The sequence below is a fragment of the Danio aesculapii genome, chromosome 1 (genome assembly GCF_903798145.1).
Source record: "Danio aesculapii chromosome 1, fDanAes4.1, whole genome shotgun sequence".
NCBI classification, from domain to species: Eukaryota; Metazoa; Chordata; class Actinopteri; order Cypriniformes; family Danionidae; genus Danio; species Danio aesculapii.
In genome coordinates, this window is record NC_079435.1 from 6831003 (window position 1) to 6850678 (window position 19676).

The following is a 19676-nucleotide window of genomic DNA, read 5'->3' on the forward strand; positions in this document are numbered from 1 at the left end:
CAGTCGCAATCGTCTGATCTCATATGAAGTAAGAGTGCAGGTGTTGTAGAGCTGTCCCAATTCTTAGGGGTAAAATTTGAAGCCCTTCCCCTTCACACTCAGGGGTAGGGGTACAAAAATAGAATTGGGATTGGGCCTTTATCCCAGTATCAAACCGCAGACGCACACTGTAATAATTATGGAAACTCATAAGCACAACACTGCTTCTCAAAAGATTTTAATGAATATAACAATGTAAGGCACACATGCTACGTGTGCTAGAATGTCTTAAAGCGAAGTGCAAAACTCAGGATTTCAGTCCAGATGTTGTGAAGTCTTTATTGCGGACAGTCTGAGAAGTACGCAGAGTTCATGACGTTGACGCACTGTGGATTGAGCCTGTTAAAGGAAAGTGCCAAATATTAAAGCATTTTTTTTCATGCAAGTCCAATTAAAAATATGATTTTGTTGCAAAGATCTTAAATTCAGCGTATCTCTTGCAAGCAAACACTGTCAATTTCTATTAATTGTGTTTTTTTGATGGTTCTAGCATGTTAACAGACAGTTTTAGTTCACATTAACTTACATTTCTTTCATTGCTTTCATTCCTTCAGCAAATGGATGGCCAGGACCATGTTCAGTACTGTGATAATCAAACAAACACAATTTAAAAACTATACATATAATATTATACTCATTGCACAACTGATTGACACAAAAAGAGATAAGTTTTACTCACATTTTAGTGATAAGAAGCTTGACGCATGCCAAATCATCAGTGATGTCATCATCTATCAGCTCTGAAAAGAGAAAATCACATTCATTTTAGAGCATATTGATGCACGATTACATTGCTCCGCATAAATGAGAAACCCCTCACAGTTCTGGCTTTTAAATTTATATTTTCAATAAGATGTGTTACAATGATATATGTGTCCAGATTAGCCAGTACCAAAGCTAAAACTGAAACTAATCTAATAAAGAAACCTAATATTCATTCATTCATTAGTCCCTTATTTATCCGAGGTCACCACAGAATGAATGAACCACCAACTGTGCGGGAAACCGGAGCACCCAGGAGGAAACCCATAATAACACGGAGAGAACATGCAAACTCTACACAGAAACGCCAACTGACCCTGCCAGCGACCTTCTTGCTATGAGGAGACAGTGCTAACCACTGAACCACCATGCCACCCTATTTGACTAACAATGCATTAAAATATCCGTGACATCTTACTACAAACTCGAATAACTCCTTCTCTTTGAATGTATTTTAAAATGTAATGCTTTCTTGATTCATAGCTGAATATTTAGCATAATTTCTCTAGTGGTGTTCACACAGTCTTTCAGAAGTCTTTCTAATATGACGATTTGAAGCTCAAGAGATGTTCTAGCTTTAAAGAACTGTGTTTATTTAGTAACATTATAATTGCCTTTACGGTCATTGCTTCATACTCACTCTGGCAGCTCAGTCCGCAGAGATTCGGTTTACTGCTTTGAGTAGAATTGCACGCCATATGGTCACTAAGCTGGAACAAGCCGTACATCGTCCACATTTCAGTTTTCTTGGGCTTCGTGGTAGGTGGTGGAAGGGTTACTTTACCAGCAGGACGGCCTTTTGCTGGACCCCTTGGAGACCTTCTATGGCGAAATTCGTGACTGTCTTGTTCCTCTGATGACTCCGGGTGTGGGACAGTGTTGTTGGGGTTGGAAGTGAAGTTGGAGGTCACCGCAACTCTTTCTGGGCCCCTTGCAGCCCTTCTATGGCGAAATTCGTGACTGTCTTGTTCCTCTGATGACTCCGGGTGTGGGACAGTGTTGTTGGGGTTGGTAGTGAAGTTGGAGGTCACTGCAACTCTTTCTGGGCCCCTTGCAGCCCTTCTATGGCGAAATTCGTGACTGTCTTGTTCCTCTGATGACTCTGCGTGTGGGACAGTGTTGTTGAGGTTGGTAGTGAAGTTGGAGGTCACTGCAACTCTTTCTGGGCCCCTTGCAGCCCTTCTATGGCGAAATTCGTGACTCTCTTGTTCCTCTGATGACTCCGGGTGTGGGACAGTGTTGTTGGGGTTGGAAGTGAAGTTGGAGGTCACCGCAACTCTTTCTGGACCCTTTGGAGACCTTCTATGGCGAATTTCATGACTTTCTTGTTCCTCTGATGACTCCGGGTGCGGGACAGTGTTGTTGGGGTTGGTAGTGAAGTTGGAGATCACTGCAACTCTTTCTGGACCCTTTGCAGCTCTTCTATGGCGATGTCCATGACCGTCCGCTATTTCTGTAGGCTCAGGGATTGTGTTAACGGCGCTGGTACTGAAGTTGGTGGTCAGCGCCACATGGCACACAACTGTAAAGAGAGTTTATGGTTAACCAAGACACTATAGATTAATGGGCAAAGTTCACACAAAATTGTAAATTCTGGATTAATGTACTCATCCTTTACTTGTTAGAAATCGGTTTGAGTGTCTTTCTTAAGACCCATTCACACTATGGGCGACACCGTGACAAAGGGTGCTTCTCCCTTGTATTTCATTGCAGACAGCACAAAACAACAGCACATTATTTAATGTGTTACTCATGATTTTTTAAATAAACACATATTCCAGTTTTGGATCTGTATAAGTCTTTATTTTGTGGATCGAAAAACACTGTATTCTCACCTACGAACAAATGAGAGTATTAAATATATTAATCCAAATTAAGTTTGACGGGAAAATGGAGATGGAAAATAGAGACTCACTTTTTGCCAGAATGTCAGTCGCATTCAGAGGCGCCCCAAGGACGGCTTGAAGTTCCTGCTTCAGACTGCATTTAGTCACACTGGCACCATTACTCACACCGGCTGCCATGACTATAACTACAACAGCTGCCAACATCTTTACTTCTGGATGCATTCTGGAGATCTCTGTGTTTCCGACAGGGAAACTGTAATAGAAGAAGGGCTGTCTGTGTGTTCTGTATTTATAGACTCATCTGTTCCCCTGAGAGGGTTCATCTACACCTCAGGTACACCAGAGGCTTAAAGGTTAAGTGTCAGTTTGTGGGCAGTTTCATGTCAATTCTCTCAATGAAATCTTATGATATGGTTTTAGGGATGCACATCTTGAATTTCTTAAAATAGGACAAAACAATGACATTTTGTGCGTCTCTCAAACAGAAGGGATCAGATGTCATATAGAGGTAATACAACACCTTCTCTATGACTACAGCAAAAAAAGATCTGTACAGACTGACTGGTACATCAGACAATGCTGGGAGGAGAACAGAGTTTGTCACGTACGGACACGGAAGTGATGATGACAGTGCAACTGTCTGACCTGATTACATGCTTTACAGTGATGCTGACCTGAATTTCAATTAAATAGAATATACAGTATGATGATGTCGACTTGCAAAGAAAACAAGCAACAGGTTTTCAGACAGATCAAGCAGAGCTTCCCATTCTCATAAGCTGTTAGAAATGTTTTAGGATTGTACTCAGTTTCTACACATAATGTACTGAATGAGACCCAGTATTTCAGGTGTGGTCTTTTTGTGTCATTTTGTGAACATCATTTTTGAACCAACACATTTTTTTAGTTTAAAAGAAAAAGGCAAATCTTTTGATATTGCTTGATGTTTATTGTAACTGAGTCAAACATGCCACAGAATCTGGATATTTGAGCTGTATGGTTGTCATGGTAGAACCCAAAACAGAGCTTATTTACATTTAAGTAGATGTCAGGGAGATTAAACTATGGTTTAAGACTTGTTTACATTCATAAATTAAAGTTTGTGTCCTCTTTTCTTCTTGAGGTGAGGTTGGAGATTAAGATGTAGGATCTGAAGCAAGGCCTGTGGTGGAGCTTAAAGGGGCTTGTGAGGGTTTTTGATTGGAGGCTTGATTGGGGGCTTTTGTGTAGGCTTTGGGCGCTTTGTAGTGGAAATTTTAGTAGATCTTGAGGTGGAGGCAGTGGTGGGTCTTGCAGTGGAGGTTGGATTGGAGAATTTGGTGGAGGTTGCGTCTGGGATAGTGGAGGTTGCTTTGGGGCTTGTAACGGGGGTTGCATTGGGGATTGTTGAGGTCCCATTGGGGATTATTGTGGAAGTTGGATTGGAGGTTGTTATGGAGGTCCCATTGGGCATTGTTGTCAAGGTCCCATTGGGCATTGTTGTCAAGGTCCCATTGGGCATTGTTGTCAAGGTTGCATTGGAGATTATGGAAATCACATTGGGGTTTGTTGTGGAGTTTGCATTGGGTATTGGGCTGGAGCTTCCATTAGGGATTGTGGTGGAGCTCTCACTCGGGATTGTGGTAGACGTCCCATTGGAGATTGATGTGGAGTTTGCATAGGGGATTGTGGTGGAGGTCCCATCAGGGATTGTTGAGGTCCCTTCAGGGATTATTGTGGAAGTTGGATTGGGGACAGTTGTAGAGGTCCTATTGGGCATTGTGATGGAGGTCCCATTGGGGATTGTTGAGGTCCCTTCAGGGATTATTGTGGAAGTTGGATTGGGGATTGTTGTGGAGCTCCCATTGGGCATTGTGATGGAGGTCCCATTGGGGATTGTTGTCGAGGTTGCATTGGGGATTGTGAAGGTCCCATTGGAGATTGTTGTGAAAGTGGCATTGGGGATTGTGCTGGAGCTTTCGTTGGGGATTGTGGTAGAGCTCGTGATTCTTGTGGAGGTCCCATTGGAGATTGATGTGGAGGTCGCATTGGGGATTGTGACAGATGTCCCATTGGGGATTGTGGTGGAGATCCTATTGGAGATTGTTGTTGAGTTTGTGACAGAGGTTTTGGTGGAGGCTTTCGTGTGGCTTGTTGTGGTGGTTGAGATTGCAGAAGAGTTTGAGGCTGTATTGCAGACTATCAATGTTGTGGATCCCGAGTTTGGCTTTACTGTGGTTAAGAAATGAGGAGGCTTGAATGTAGGTCTTGGAGGCAGCTTTATCGGTGGACCATCCAGCCAGTGAGCTTCACACAAACTGAACACCATAAATACCAGAGCCAACACTGCCAGCATCTTCACTGGAAGAACACTCTTCATCTCTGAGATCTAGAGATTAAAAACTTCATTCAACAATCTTTCTACATTACAGTTTTAAATTGATGTAAAATTGTGTTTTGGAATACAACCAATAACAAATCAATAGAAAAAGCTGTAATTAAAGATATCAAATTGGGTGTTATTTAAATTTTAATCATAATCAAAAATCAGTAGAGGCAACATCAAACACATTTCAATAAATAATGCAAAATGATCATATATTTAAAGGTCTTACCAGTTGTTTTTGTTGTTGGAGAGACAGATGACCAAGAGACCAGATGTTCTTCTGACCTTCTCCACTGTCACCCATCAGACTTTTATACGTTACAGTGGCCTCCACCTGCAGCTGCACCTTTGCTGTTGATTCATTCCATTATTGATATTTCTGGAAATTAAGAAAAATGTGTCAGCAAGAAAATGTTGGTTTTGGTTCCTCCCAAGGTTTCAACATTATCCTCCCCAATCTACTATCTTGGAGAGTTTCAGAACTCTTTTCTTTGAAGTTGTCATGTTACTAATTGTATTTTTGTATTGAATTTACCAGAATTTAAATAGTCCTCTGCTTTCTTGATATCCTTGTAACTGTGAGATATGTTCAGAGATGTTTATTGTTGGTAAAGTAAGTGTGATTGACTCTACGTAAATAATTTAATGTGAACATAAGCATCTGAATTAGTTCCCATTTAAATCAAGGTGTCAAAGTTTGGCTAGTTGGCATGAGTCAGTTAACCACAATTCAGGACTTTCAGGTCATGTTCCTGCCACTCCAGATCCTTAAATCCTGAGTCTTCTTAATTTGGGAGGATCAGTATTTTGGGTGGATACGACTTCTGTCAAGCAAGTTTAAAGCAATGCAAAACTCATTTTTTTGATTACCTGAATAACAGTTTATGTAATTCACAATTATAACCATACTGTACGTGACCTAACGCACTGTTTTATATTCAGGACTGCAACAGGTTTTGCAACATTAAGAATTCATGCTGACTGGAAACCATTATTCAGCTAATAATAATGATAAAAAAGACAATAGCAAGGAAAATGATGCATTACGATTATTCAAACTACACATTTTTTCACGTTATTAGATACAGTCAATTTATAATTCAGTAAGGCAACATTAAAAGATAAAAAGTAAAAAGAGGTCAGACACTGATGTTGGATGAGTGCTTAAAATGGGTTGAATCAACACAATTCTTTTTAAAGGACAACTTAATTGTTTTTTGTTCTATTCACTTAAATTTGTACAAACAAGTAAGTTAACTTAATCGACTAGTGTTGGGACAACATAAAGTAACCTAATTGTGTGGAACTCAGTATTTTACAATGCAGTATCCCTTATCAATCCTCCCGAAGGTGTTTTATTGGGTTTAAATCAGAACATCGCATGAAGTCGAACAAGGCTGAAGATGAAATTATCGTCTCCACCCCCTCAGCAGCTCGTTTATTTGTTTCTTTGTGGTTTTATACCGTATACCTTGTTCACATCCATGATGCGAATCTCCAGTTCCACCACATCCCAAAGGTGCTTTATTGGATTGAGTTCTGGTGGGTGTAGAGGCCATTTGAGTACAGTGAACTCAATGTCATGTTCAAGAAACCAGTCTGAGATGATTCGCACTTAGACTCATCAGACCAGGCAATGTTTTTTCAATCTTCTATTGTCCAATTTTGGTAAGCCTATGTGAATTGTAGCTTCAGTTTCCTGTTCTTAGCTGACAGGAGTGGCACCCGGTGTGGTCTTCTGCTGCTGTAGCCCATCTGCCTCAAGGTTGGACATGTTGTGGATTCAGAGATGCTCTTCTGTATACCTCGGTTGTAACGAGTGGTTATTTGAGTTACTGTTGCCTTTCTATCAGCTGGAACCAGTCTGGCCATTCTCCTTTGACCTCTGGCATCAACCAGGCATTTGCACCCACAGAACTGCCGCTCACTATATATTTTCTCTTTTTCTGACCATTCTCTGTGAACCCTAGAGATGGTTGTGCATGAAAATCCCAGTAGATCAGCAGTTTCTGAAATACTCAGACCAGCCTGTCTGGGACCAACAACCATACCACATTCAAAGTCACTTAAATCACCATTGTCTGTTTGAATATTTAATATATATATACATATAAATATATACATATACATAAATATATATATATATATATATATATATATATATATATATATATATATATATATATATATATATATATATATATATATATATATATATATATATACATAAATATATATATATACATATATATATATATATATATATATATATATATATATATATATATATATATATATATATATACATATATATATATATATATATATATATATTCTAGGACAAGTCATTGCACTTCTAATCTGGTTCTCCGTAATATCCTTTTTTCTGTAGGTTAGTTTAGAGTTCTCACATAATATGTAAACGGACACCCAATCCCAGCAGACATAAAGAGGCCTTTTCTGACGTGCTCTCGTATGACTGTCTGAAAGACGCACACAATCACTATTGTGTTTTGTACTTTTCATATGTAGAACACGCTGTTTCCCTCAGTTCCATGAAAACCCAATTAAAACTTTCTTAGTACTGCACATTAAGTGGTATAAAACAATGACCATCAAATTTGCGTAACTTCAAACTTATTTCAAACAAACAATTCCACTTAAGAAAACTGAAAAAAATATTTATCATATTATAATTTCGGGATTACCACTTTTTGTTTTATAGTCACTAATCAGACTTTTATATGCTAGAGTTGTTTTATACTGTCATTTTCTGTCCTGTTTTGCCTACTTTCATCAATAAATAAATAAATAATTATAGGTCTGACAAACTGTAAACTCAGAATAAAAGCCTAATAGTTTTGCAAATTAAAATAATTTTAAAGTTCATCAAAGGCTGATTTTTGCATGTGTGTTTGACATTCTACGTATTTCATAGATGAAACAGAACTGCGAATATCAAAGAACTATCATAAAACGCTGCTGTGATGTAGGAATAAAACACTTAAATACTCAGTGCATATCAACTGATCTATAATAACAGAGAAAGCTGTTTACTGTTCAGGCGGGCCAAATATAGTTGTCACTGCCTCAGCTTAGTTTCAATCTTTCTGAAAATCCAGCATTGAATTGTGCATTTTCTGAAACTTAAAGTAGTCCAATTATGCCCCTTTTTACAAAATGTCAAATAAGTCTTTGATGTCCCTACAATGTGTATATGAAGTTTCAGCTCAAAATTCCCCATAGCTCTTTGAAACTGCTAGTCTTTGATCCAAATTTAGCCATTTTGCTGCTTTAAATTCAAATGAGATTGTGCTTTTTTCAAAAGAGGGTGGAGCTACAAACACAGATGTCATCATTTGTACATCCTAAAGCTCTACATTTATAAGGTTAATAGTCATCATCTGCAGCAGGTAAGGTGTTAAACTAGGACGGCAGACGGCTCTTTTTCACTAGGGCTGTTTATGCTAATGAGGGATTGTCATTAATGGGCGGGGTTTTCCCCCTCTGATGACACGTACAAAGGGAGAATGTCAATCAAAGTGTTTCTGCAGACTGTTTTAATCCGTTGTGATTATAAAAATAGAATTAATTTATCTGTAGGCTGGCTATATCCACACCACACAGTTGCGTTAAACCCCTTATAAAAGGTATATTTGCTTAATAGGTTTACTTTAAAGGATATGTTCATAGTACAATGACCTCTTATACCTCAAAAGGGAATGTTGATTTCTCCCCTTTAAAATGGCACAAAATATTAACAAAATTAAAGCAAAAAAAAAAAAAATGTAATAGTACGTAAGTCCAATAAATAAAAGTTTATTAAAGCACCAGCACCCTTTATTCAGAGGCTTTATATGTTTATTAAACTCACACAGGTCCCACCACCGCCATATTGACCCCATCACCATTCAAAAGAAACATCAGAAGATCGCGTTCTTAAAGTGACAGAAATCAAACGCTGTTGCCATGAAAACAATGGAATGTTATATTTTAATGGAACAAATACTGTTACCATGGGAACAATGGAATGTTGTGCTTTTAAAAGTGACAGAAATCGAAGGCTGTTGTATTGGAATCATTGGAATGTTATGTTTTCAAAGTAATATAAATTAAACGCTGTTGCCATGGAAAGAATGGAATGTTGTGCTTTTAAAGTGACAAATGAAACCATATTACCATGAAAACAATGGAAAGTTGTGCTTTTAAAAGTGACAAGAATTGAAGGCTGTTGCCATGGAATCATTGTAATGTTGTTTTCAAAGAAATATAAATTAAACGCTGTTGCCCAAGGAATCAATGGAATGTTATATTTTTAAAAGTAACATAAGCGTTGTTACCATGAGAACAATGGAAGTGAAAGAAATCGTAGGCTGTTGCCATGGAATCATTAGAATGTTGTGTTTTTATAGTAACAAATTAAACGCCGTTACTATGAGAACAATGCAATGTTGTGCTTTTTAAAGTGACAGACATCTATGACTGTTACCATGGAATCATTAGAATGTTGTGTTTTTAAAGTAATATAATTTAAATGCTGTTGCTATGGAATCAATGGAATGTTGTGTTTTTAAAGTAACAGATTAAATGTTGTTATCATGAGAGCAATTGATTATTCTGCTTTTTAAATGTGACAAAAATCGAAGGCTGTTGCCATGGAATCATTGGAATGTTGTGTTTTTTATAGTAACAAATTAAACGCTGTTACCATGAGAACAGTGCAATGTTGTGCTTTTAAAAGTGACAGAAATCAAAGGCTGTTGCCATGGAATCATTGGAATGTTGTGTTTTTTATAGTAACAAATTAAACGCTGTTACCATGAGAACAATGTAATGTTGTGCTTTTTAAACTGACAGAAATCGAAGGCTGTTATCATGAGAACATTGGAGTGTTATGTTTTAAAAGTAGCATAAATTAAACAATGTTACCATGAGAACAATATAAAGTTGTGCTTATAAAGTGACAGTAATCAAAGGCTGTTGCCATGGAATCAATGGAATGTTGTTTTTAACGTAACATAAATTAAATGCTGTTACCACGAGGACAGTGGAATATTCTGCTTTTTAAATGTGACAGAAATCAAAGGCTGTTGCCATGGATTCACTGGAATGTTGTGTTTTAAAAGTTATATAAATTAAACCATGTTACCGTGAGAACAATGGAATGTTGTTCTTTTAAAAGTGACAGAAATCAAAGGCTGTTACCATGGAATTGTTTTAATGTTATATTTTTTAAAGTAACATAAGCATCGTTACCACGAGAAAATTGGAATGTTGTGCTTTTGAAAGTGATAGTAATTGAAGGCTGTTGCCATGGAATCGTTGCAATGTTATGTTTTCAAAGTAATATAAATTAAACACTGTTGCCATGGAATCAATGGAATGTTATATTTTTAAAAGTAACATAAGCGTTGTTACCACGAGAACAATGGAATTGACAGAAATCGAAGGCTGTTGCCATGGAATTATTGGAATGTTGTGTTTTTTATAATAACAAATTAAACGCCATTACCGTGAGAACAATAAAATGTTGTGCTTTTTAAAGTGACAGAAATCGTAGGCTGTTGCCATGGAATCATTAGAATGTTGTTTTTAAAGTAATATAATTTAAATGCTATTGCTATGGAATCAATGGAATGTTGTGTTTTAAAAATAACAGATTAAATGTTGTTATCATGAGAACAATTGATTATTCTGCTTTTTAAATGTGACAAAAATCGAAGGCTGTTGCCATGGAATCATTAGAATGTTGTGTTTTTTATAGTAACAAATTAAACGCTGTTACCATGAGAACAATGTAATGTTGTGCTATTAAAAGTGACAGAAATCAAAGGCTGTTGCCATGGAATCATTGGAATGTTGTGTTTTTTATAGTAACAAATTAAACGCTGTTACCATGAGAACAATGTAATGTTGTGCTATTAAAAGTGACAGAAATCAAAGGCTGTTGCCATGGAATCATTGGAATGTTGTGTTTTTTATAGTAACAAATTAAACGCCGTTACCATGAGAACAATGTAATGTTGTGCTTTTAAAAGTGACAGAAATCAAAGACTGTTATCATGAGAACATTGGAGTGTTATGTTTTTAAAGTAGCATAAATTAAACAATGTTACCATGAGAACAATATAAAGTTGTGCTTATAAAGTGACAGTAATCAAAGGTTGTTGCCATGGAATCATTGGAATGTTTTGTTCTTAAAGTGACAGTAACAATACGGCTAATCAGAAGCAGGGTTATGTATTGGTAGTAAGATAACATGTCGATTCTGTAGTTCACATCTACATGATGCAGCGGGTTAGAAGAGTGAATTATGCTGTTGTTCCATTCCCTTGCAGTGTTGCATTTAAAAGTGATGTTGCGGTCTGTGGTGATGTTGCGGTCACTGGTGATGTTGGAGTCAGACACTCAAAGAAATACTCAGAGGCAACAATGAAGTGACACTCCCTCACCAAAATAGTGCTCAATCTGTAAAATAGAAGATACATATTCATTCTTTAATTTTAATTTAAGATAGATGGATAGATAAATAAATGAATATGTATATGTACACACAGGTGGTGCATTGCCTTAACTGAATATTTATTTTTATATTTATTTATTTTCTTGATTTTTCATGACAAAAAAGACAAATACATCAACACATGCCATAGTGTACAGGTTTCTCTTCTGAACATGGAAAAATTATAAACGTTGAGACAATAAAAAAGTCATTAATTTCAACTTACGTTGTAATAGGTAGAGTTATTTCATTGGGCTTCTGTTTGGGTCTAGGTTTACTGTGAAGACAGTTGACATGATATTAAGAATGTAATACAGTGATTTATTTAAATACATTGGTAAACTCTGCATATTTTATTATAAGTTTTATTACATTGGTGATTTTACATTCCCATTCCACGCGCTCTTGCCAGCCAAGATTTTTAGAAATATGTTTTACAAGAAAGATGCAATTAAAAATAATCTTTAAAATTTCACCTTTTCTCAAACCTAGCAGTTCCAGGGTGAAAATTGTGCCCAAACTAGGGAATTGTGATATCTTTCATTCATTTATTTTCTTGTCGGCTTAGTTCCTTCATCAATCCGGGGTCGCCATAGTGGAATGAACCACCAACCTATCCAGCACATGTTCTACGCAGCGGATGCCCTTCCAGCCGCAACCCATCTCTGGGAAACATCTACACACACGCACTCACACTCATACACTACGGACAATTTAGCCTTCCCAATTCACCTGTAGCGCATGTCTTTGGACTGTGGGGGAAACCGGAGCACCTGGAGGAAACCCACACGAACGCAGCGAGAACATGCCAACTCCACACAGAAACGCCAACTGACCCAGCCGATGCTCAAACCAGCGACCTTCTTGCTGTGAGGCGACAGCACTACCTACTGCGACACTTCGTCGCCCCGGATTTGTGATATTGATTTTATTAATGTTTTATTTTATTTTATTTAATTATTATTGATAATCGTAAAACAGCATTGTGTTTTTATGCTTTTGTGCTGGTCTTTTGTGCTGGTCTCAGATATGCCTTTCATAGATAAATTAATATGACACTAAAGTGCCAGTAGGTGGCGACAAGACATTATCCTAATGAATGATTCACTGAATCATTAATTCAAAAAACATTCAAATCAGATTAAATGAATCAACGACTAATTGATTTATTTTTCATTTATTTAAAAACATTTTTGGCTTTTTTTGGAATAATTTTTATTGACGAAACAAGAAAAAAACATATTTTGTCTAAAATTTTGTTCACTCGAATATTAATTTCTTGTTTGTTAAACTTAAAAATCAACATGAAATCAATCTTAGAATGTAATAAAATGTAATTAAACAAACTCATACGAGGATACTTTTTGCTTTCGTAATTGAAATAATATGACCAACTAAATGACCAACTAATATGACCAAAATAATGACCAACTAAACTTCTCTGACCACATTTCTAGAACTGCTCGATTTTGCAGATTCGCACTCTATAACATCAGAAAGGTCCGACCTTTCATATCTGAACATGCAGCTCAACTTATTGTTCAAGCTCTTTTTTTTCCTCCAAACTGGATTATTGCAACTCTCTACAAGCCGGGCTTCCAGCTAATTCTATCAAACCTCTTCAGCTGCTTCAGAACGCAGCAGCATGAGTTGTCTTTGATGAACCCAAAAGAGCACATGTCACTCCGCTACTCACCCGTTTGCACTGGCTGCCAGTTGCTGCTCGCATCAAATTCAAAGCTCTGATGTTTGCTTACCAAGCGACCTCTGGCTTTGCTCCTTCTTATCTGCTCTCACTTCTGCAGATGTATGTGCCCTCCAGAAACTTGCGTTCTGTGAATGAACGTCGCCTCGTGGTTCCATAGCTAAGAGGGAAGAAATTACTTTCCCGAACTCTCGCATTCAATCTGCCCAGTTGGTGGAATGAACTCCCTAACTGCATCAGAACAGCAGAGTCATTTGCTGTCTTCAAGAAACGACTAAAAACTCAACTATTTAGTCTCCACTTTCCTTCCTAATCTTAACTGCCTCTCTGGCTATACCACTAACTGTACTCTCTCTCTCTCTCTCAAAAAAAAAAAAAAAAAAACATTACTAATGCTTTGCTTCTTAGACTTTACACACCTGAAACTTGCCTATAGCACTTGTTCACTGCTGCTCTTATAGTTGTGCAAATTACTTCCTTGTCCTCATTTGTAAGTCGCTTTGGATAAAAGTGTCTGCTAAATGACTAAATGTAAATGTAATATGCTGTAACTGCATTCTAAAAGGCTTTTGAACTCTCCAGATGTGTTTTTGTTAGCTTTTTCTGGCAAAGTGAGCGACAAAAACTATTTCTGAAACTGTTACTATCAAGTATAAATATCACACAGCCTTATTTCAAACTAAATGTATTTTCTTACATGCTGCTGATCACGGTCTTCAAGCAGGCGATGTCATCAGTGACGTCATCATCGATCAAGTCTTTTAAAGAAAAGAAAAAAAAAGTCAAAACCTCATTTAACTGTGTTTAACTGGAGTTGATCATTTTAATTCCGGATCTCACCAGAGCAGCTGATGTTACAGACGTTGAGCGACGGTGTCAGGCCAGAATCACAGGCCCACTGATCACTGAGCTGAAACAAGCCATACAGACGCCAGACCAAACGCCGGGTGGAGAAGATATTTAAGGGGTTCGGGTTGACGATGATGGTTTTAACCAAGCTGGTGTTGAAGCCTGTCATGCTGGCTTTGCAGACAACTGCATCAGAATGAAGGAAAACAAAACAAAATTAAAGCTGCAAGCAGCGATGAAAGGGACCTTGCAGATGGGCTGAAAACATGGGAATGTCCAGCCATCATACCACTCAGGAAGGAGAAGGATTCTGTGTCCCAGAGATGAATGTGTTATGGTGCGAACTGTGTGGATAAACCCCAGAACTAAAGCAAAAGATGCTGTGAAGACACTGGTTGAAGCAAATTTACAATTTGCAAAATCACACTGAAAAAAATACTTTAATTTTTGGAGACATGTTCTGTGGTCTGATGGAATTAATATTGTTTGGCCGTAATGACCAATGTTACATTTGGAGGACAAAGAGGGAAGCTTACAAGTCTGGGAACACCATCCCAACCGTCAAGTATGGGGGTGGAAGCATCATGTTGTGGGGATGTTTTGCTGCAGGAGGGTGCTGGTGCACTTCACAAAATAAATGGCATCATGAAGAAAGAACATAATGTAGAAATACTTATGCAACGTCTCGAGACAGGTTGAAATTAATCTCGAGCCAGGAAATTAAAGCTTGGCCCCAAATAGGTCTTCTAAATGTACCATGACCCTAAGCATGCTGCCAAATTAATTAAAATGTGCTTTAGGGACAACAGAGTGAATGTTTTGGAGTGCCCATCACAAAGCCCTGATCTCAATCCTATAGAAAATTTGAGGGCAGAGTTGAAAAAGCTTGTGCGAGCAATACAGCCTACAAATCTGAGTTACACCAGTTCTGTCAGGAGGAATGGGCCAAACTGCAAACTATTGTGAGAAGCTTGTGGAAGAATACCCAAAACGTTTTACCCAAATTATACAGATTAAAGGAAAAGCTAAAAAATACTTAGGAAATAAATGTAAACTTTAGACTGTCTAGAAATTAAAAAATTTATTAAAAAATTCTCTAAAAATAAATTCTTTCAATATTTTGCCATTTAGCAAATGTACATCAGACATTTAAAAAAATGTTATGTGCCTTTTATTAGAGTGTATATAAAATTTAGGTTTCAACTGTATATATATATATATATATATATATATATATATATATATATATATATATATATATATATATATATATATATATATATATATATGCATGCATGCATGCATGCATGCATGCATACATACATGCATACATACATACATACATACATACATACATACATACATACATACATACATACATACACACACGTACGTACATACACACACACACACACACACACACACACACACGTACATGCATACGTACGTATGTACATACATACATACATATATATATGTATATACATATATATACATATATATATTTGTCTGCAAATTAGTTTACTCTTAAAATGTATATACAATAAAGCAATACACTAAATATTTTTATAAAGCAATACATTTTTTTTCTCATCATAACTTTTTTTGCAGTTTACCTCAATATTGCGATAATACCGCACACCGTGATAAAACCTGCAGCAATTAATCGGGACAAGCAAATCTGCAACAGGCCCAATCAGCACATCATATAATGTCCTGAACTCCTAAATCTTTAACTCACGTCTAGAGATGAGCTCCTCCACAATCATTTTGTCCCCCATGGCTCTAATGACCTCGATCTGAGTTGCTTCCAGCTTCTCCTTCAGCTCACATTTACTCACAATCCGTGCTTCAGTCGCTCTGGCCACCAGCAGAAGCAGAGCAAATGCACACAGCATCTTCACTAAGAGAAAACTCTTCATTTTCTGATCTGATGGAGAACAAAAGATGCTTTTATTAGGTTAGCTGTGTGTGTGTTTGAGTAAAGAGCAATTCCTGAGTAAACGATGTTTCAAACGATTCAGTTCAATTTGGTGAACTGGTTTGAACAGTTCACTAATAAGATCTGGTTAAAAAGAATGATTCATTCGCAATCGGCCATCACTATCGTCCTCACAGTCAGCAATAGTTATTTATTTAAAACGGTTATTTAAAATAATAAATTTGGATCGAATAAATGCAGCCCGGGTGAGCATTAGAGACTTTTTTTTCCAGAAATATGTGACTGATCCCAAATATTTGAACAGTATATTCATAATACATTTAGGTAGGGAAATTCTAACAAAAATGTATTAAAAAAATCTTACCAGTTGTTGAAGCAGATGAGTGAAAGTCTTCAGATGTTCCTCAGTCTTAATCGTGTAACTTTTATATGTTCCAGTCGCCTCCACCCACAGCTCCACCTGTGCTGCTGATTCACCGCACAATTAACACAAAGATTAATCGTTTTTTTTGTGTGTGTCCTTATTTCGTCCAGAAAATTACGACCTGCTAAGTTTTGGTTCCTCCCAAGCTTTTCTTCCACCCAAACCGCATGTCTTGGGGCTGAAAGCATCCTTGTTTCAGTAGAAATGTACAATCTTTTAAATCATTTTAGCTTGTGTGTATACAAATCTTTTTTTATTTTTATAGTTACTGAAATGACAAGGGTATCATGACTGCAGCAGACATACAGTACAGTATAATAATAGAGGTCAGAAGTCGCTCTTTAAAGCTTTAAATCCCCACTGTCGTTTATTTGGGTGGATCTGTTGACAGTTTCTTATAAAGACTTAATGCTTCTGTGAAAAAGCTCTTTTCGGGCATGGCACTGTCATTTAAAGACCTGAAACTCACAACAGTTATAGGCAAGAATTAGTTTCAAACCTAATTTAATTATCTTATTATGAATTATACATTAAAAAAGCAGTTCTAATCAGACTCTATCTGAGTTTTGCAATGTCACACTCAGAAATAAAGGTACAAATTCTGTCACTGGCGCGGTTCCTTTTCAAAAAGTACACTTTTGTACCATACAGGTGAACATTAGTACCTTTTAGGTACACTTTTGTACCTTTTGAAGTACTATGAGGTACACATTTGTACTTTTTGGGTATTAATATGTACCTTTAAGGACATGATAGCACTGTGGTTTATTTGTGTTAAATATTTACGCAATTTTTATGCAGCACTTAGAAAAAACAAAACAAAAGAAGAGTTCAGATGCAAAAACCTCCAAATGTTGTCTGAAATAGTCTTCTTAAATGATCATTTCTGTCAGTCTCTTATGTTTTCATTCAGTTAAGGTGAACCAAAAGCTCAGATGGAGGGGGAATAATATATAAGTCTAAGACAGATTTGTAGATAACAGATTTGGGTGCTTTATGCATTTATTATGAAAGTATAGCTTGTTGGGAAATTCTGATTTGGGTCAAGATCAAGGGTATGTTCATGTAAATTTCCCTCATTTGGAGAAGTGTTTATGAAGGATTCCCCATAGGGAACAAGGAAAGAGAAGTTTGCGAGTGCGTGTCTAAAAGTGTAGTGGAAAACATTGAATGTGTAAGTTGACACAAAGTATTTATGTAAATAAATAATGTATTTTAAGTGAAGTTTAATATTAAACTAATTTCAAGAGGAGCATGTGCTCACAATTGACCCAGCTAGCCCATATTAGCTAATCACGATCCTCAAATCAAAGGATCCTAAGTTTCTATATATACCTTCATTTCCTTTCTATCTTTATCTGGAAGAAACCTCTTTCCTCCACCTTTATCCAGAATGGGTGGCATGACAGCCCAGTTGCCTCACAGCAAGAATACCAATGGCTCCGGCTCCTTGCTGGACCATCTGGTATTTCTGTGCAGAGTTTGCGTGTTCTCCCCATGTCCGCATGGTTTTTCCCCGGTTTCCTTCCACCGTCCAAATATTCTCTACATTATAGACAAAATAAACCTAAGTCTCTTTTCCTATATGTCTTGCTCTCGGGAAGTTCACCTTAGCCTCAGCTGCGGGGGAGTTTTGAGATCGACCTGAGCTAAGGGAGGGAGCCCTGGACTCGAGGATCCCTTGAGCTCAGGGCTCTCTACCGGGACAGCATGCCAAACAAGCTTTTTTTTAAAGTCATGAGCTAAGTGTAAACTCTTGAATTAGTTTTAAAAGAAGTAAACTGTCTTTGAAATTCCTCGCGGTTTTGATTGATGTCGATTGATTTACCTTTAGCACCTTCTTCCTTTATTTTGTAGTTTAGTCTTGTGCTTCCTGCTTCATGCCATGTTGTCTTTAATGATGTGTATCATTTCTCATTGGTTGTTTTTTGTCATGTGGTCCCCATTGTTTCTTAAATAAACCCCTCATGTTTTATTTCTTTCCTGGTATAACTTTATGTGTAACCTGCAGTTTGGTGAATGTTATGTTTCAGGTTCATGTTGTAGTTTCACGTCATGTTTCAAGTTTAAAGATTTGAAGTCATGTCTTTGAACCACTTTGTCATAATTCAATATCAACTTTAATTGAAAGGAAACATCCTAAAATTGATAAATGCTTTTGCTGTATGTTTGCCTCATTTCCCCTTATCATTAGGACAAAATCTCCCCTTATTTTTACCCCATTTTCCTTTATGTATGTGTTTAAAATGCCAATAAAAAGTGATTAATACATGAAAATTTCAATATAGCCCCTTTAAACAATCCTTAAATCAGCTTCATCTTGAATATATGGCATTTCGTTGCCTTTTTGCTTTAATATAATAAGAAAATGACAACATCGAGTGCTCCAGTTTTTATTGTATCGTATAATAAAGTGCTGATCTTTAAAAATCCCTTAGACACAGTGGCATACAGTATGACAGAAGTTTAAAACAGAATTAGTTCTAATATTTCTACTGAAACAGTATTACAGCATCAAACTAAAGCGTGTACAAACTTCCTCTATTACTAGTTGTTCAAAGTTCCCGCCACCATCATAATGACCTCATTAGCATTCAGTCAAAGGCCAATGAAAACATCAGACTGCTGTGTTTGAGATTAACTCAGTCGAAGTCAGTCTGATCATCCGTTTTAGGCACAGTTTGCGAATATCTTAGAGGGAACGACAGAGCGACACTCCTTCACCAACAGCATATTCGCACTGAAACACAGAAAACATTGTGTGTGTGAGCCATCAGGCATGAATCAAGTTAATATTATTGTTCAATTTTATTAAAGGTCATAAAAACATTTTCAACTTACATCTTAAGACTGTTAGGATTGCCTTTGGCTTTCCTGTTATGAAAGTAGGCATGTTATAGTTATTTTGTAGTTAAATGATAAACACTTTTGTGTGTATCGTACCAAAGAAACCTAAAGGATTAAGTAAGTATGTCTGTGTACACTTACATGCTGGTTATCAGGGTCTTCAGGCAGGCGATGTCATTGGTGAGGTCATCATCAAGCAAAGCTTTTGTGCAGAAATAAAAAGAAGGAAAATAATTAAAACACAAGTTTAATCGGTAAGTGAAGAGGGGTGGTGGGTGGCGATGGTGTTGGTCGATTAGTGATTGAAAAGCCGGCATGCCCATAAAAGCAGCCGTGGAGTAGTCGCGTCCGCAATCCCCCACCCTATCCACTAGGGGTGTCAAAATCAATTGTT

The 19676-nt window shown here is 37.1% G+C and overlaps 2 protein-coding genes and 1 long non-coding RNA gene across 3 annotated transcripts; all 3 read right to left on the bottom strand.

Annotated features, from left to right (window-relative positions):
* Positions 1-201: 201 nt before the first annotated feature.
* Positions 202-2913, bottom strand: LOC130232980 (uncharacterized). The gene is made up of 5 exons (XM_056462999.1): positions 2717-2913; positions 1442-2323; positions 719-779; positions 566-622; positions 202-378 (listed from the first exon to the last, which is right to left on the bottom strand). Exons 1-5 carry the CDS (start codon positions 2868-2870, stop codon positions 318-320), a joined length of 1215 nt encoding a protein of 404 aa, XP_056318974.1. The 5' UTR covers positions 2871-2913; the 3' UTR covers positions 202-317.
* A 5903-nt stretch (positions 2914-8816) lies between these two features.
* LOC130233122 (sperm acrosome-associated protein 5) lies at positions 8817-15994 on the bottom strand. Its single transcript, XM_056463049.1, has 5 exons — positions 15811-15994; positions 14061-14255; positions 13918-13978; positions 11742-11792; positions 8817-11481 (listed from the first exon to the last, which is right to left on the bottom strand). The coding sequence occupies exons 1-5, from the start codon at positions 15989-15991 to the stop codon at positions 11325-11327; spliced, it is 645 nt and encodes a 214-aa protein (XP_056319024.1). The 5' UTR covers positions 15992-15994; the 3' UTR covers positions 8817-11324.
* Positions 15995-18874: 2880 nt separating this feature from the next.
* On the bottom strand, positions 18875-19488 carry LOC130233203 (uncharacterized). The gene is made up of 3 exons (XR_008838198.1): positions 19424-19488; positions 19277-19309; positions 18875-19175 (listed from the first exon to the last, which is right to left on the bottom strand). It is a non-coding gene; the product is annotated as an uncharacterized LOC130233203 (long non-coding RNA).
* Positions 19489-19676: the final 188 nt, after the last annotated feature.

Coding starts and splice junctions, on each gene's coding strand:
- LOC130232980 (XM_056462999.1), bottom strand. CDS start 2,870: ATGCATCCAGAAGTAAAGATGTTGGCAGCTGTTGTAGTTATAGTCATG. Junction 623..718: donor AAGCTTCTTATCACTAAAAT/GTGAGTAAAACT, acceptor TGATTATCACAG/TACTGAACATGGTCCTGGCC. Junction 379..565: donor ATGAAAGCAATGAAAGAAAT/GTAAGTTAATGT, acceptor TTCCTTTAACAG/GCTCAATCCACAGTGCGTCA.
- LOC130233122 (XM_056463049.1), bottom strand. CDS start 15,991: ATGAAGAGTTTTCTCTTAGTGAAGATGCTGTGTGCATTTGCTCTGCTT. Junction 14,256..15,810: donor GGAGGAGCTCATCTCTAGAC/GTGAGTTAAAGA, acceptor ATTCTGATGCAG/TTGTCTGCAAAGCCAGCATG. Junction 11,793..13,917: donor AAGACCGTGATCAGCAGCAT/GTAAGAAAATAC, acceptor CTGTCTTCACAG/TAAACCTAGACCCAAACAGA.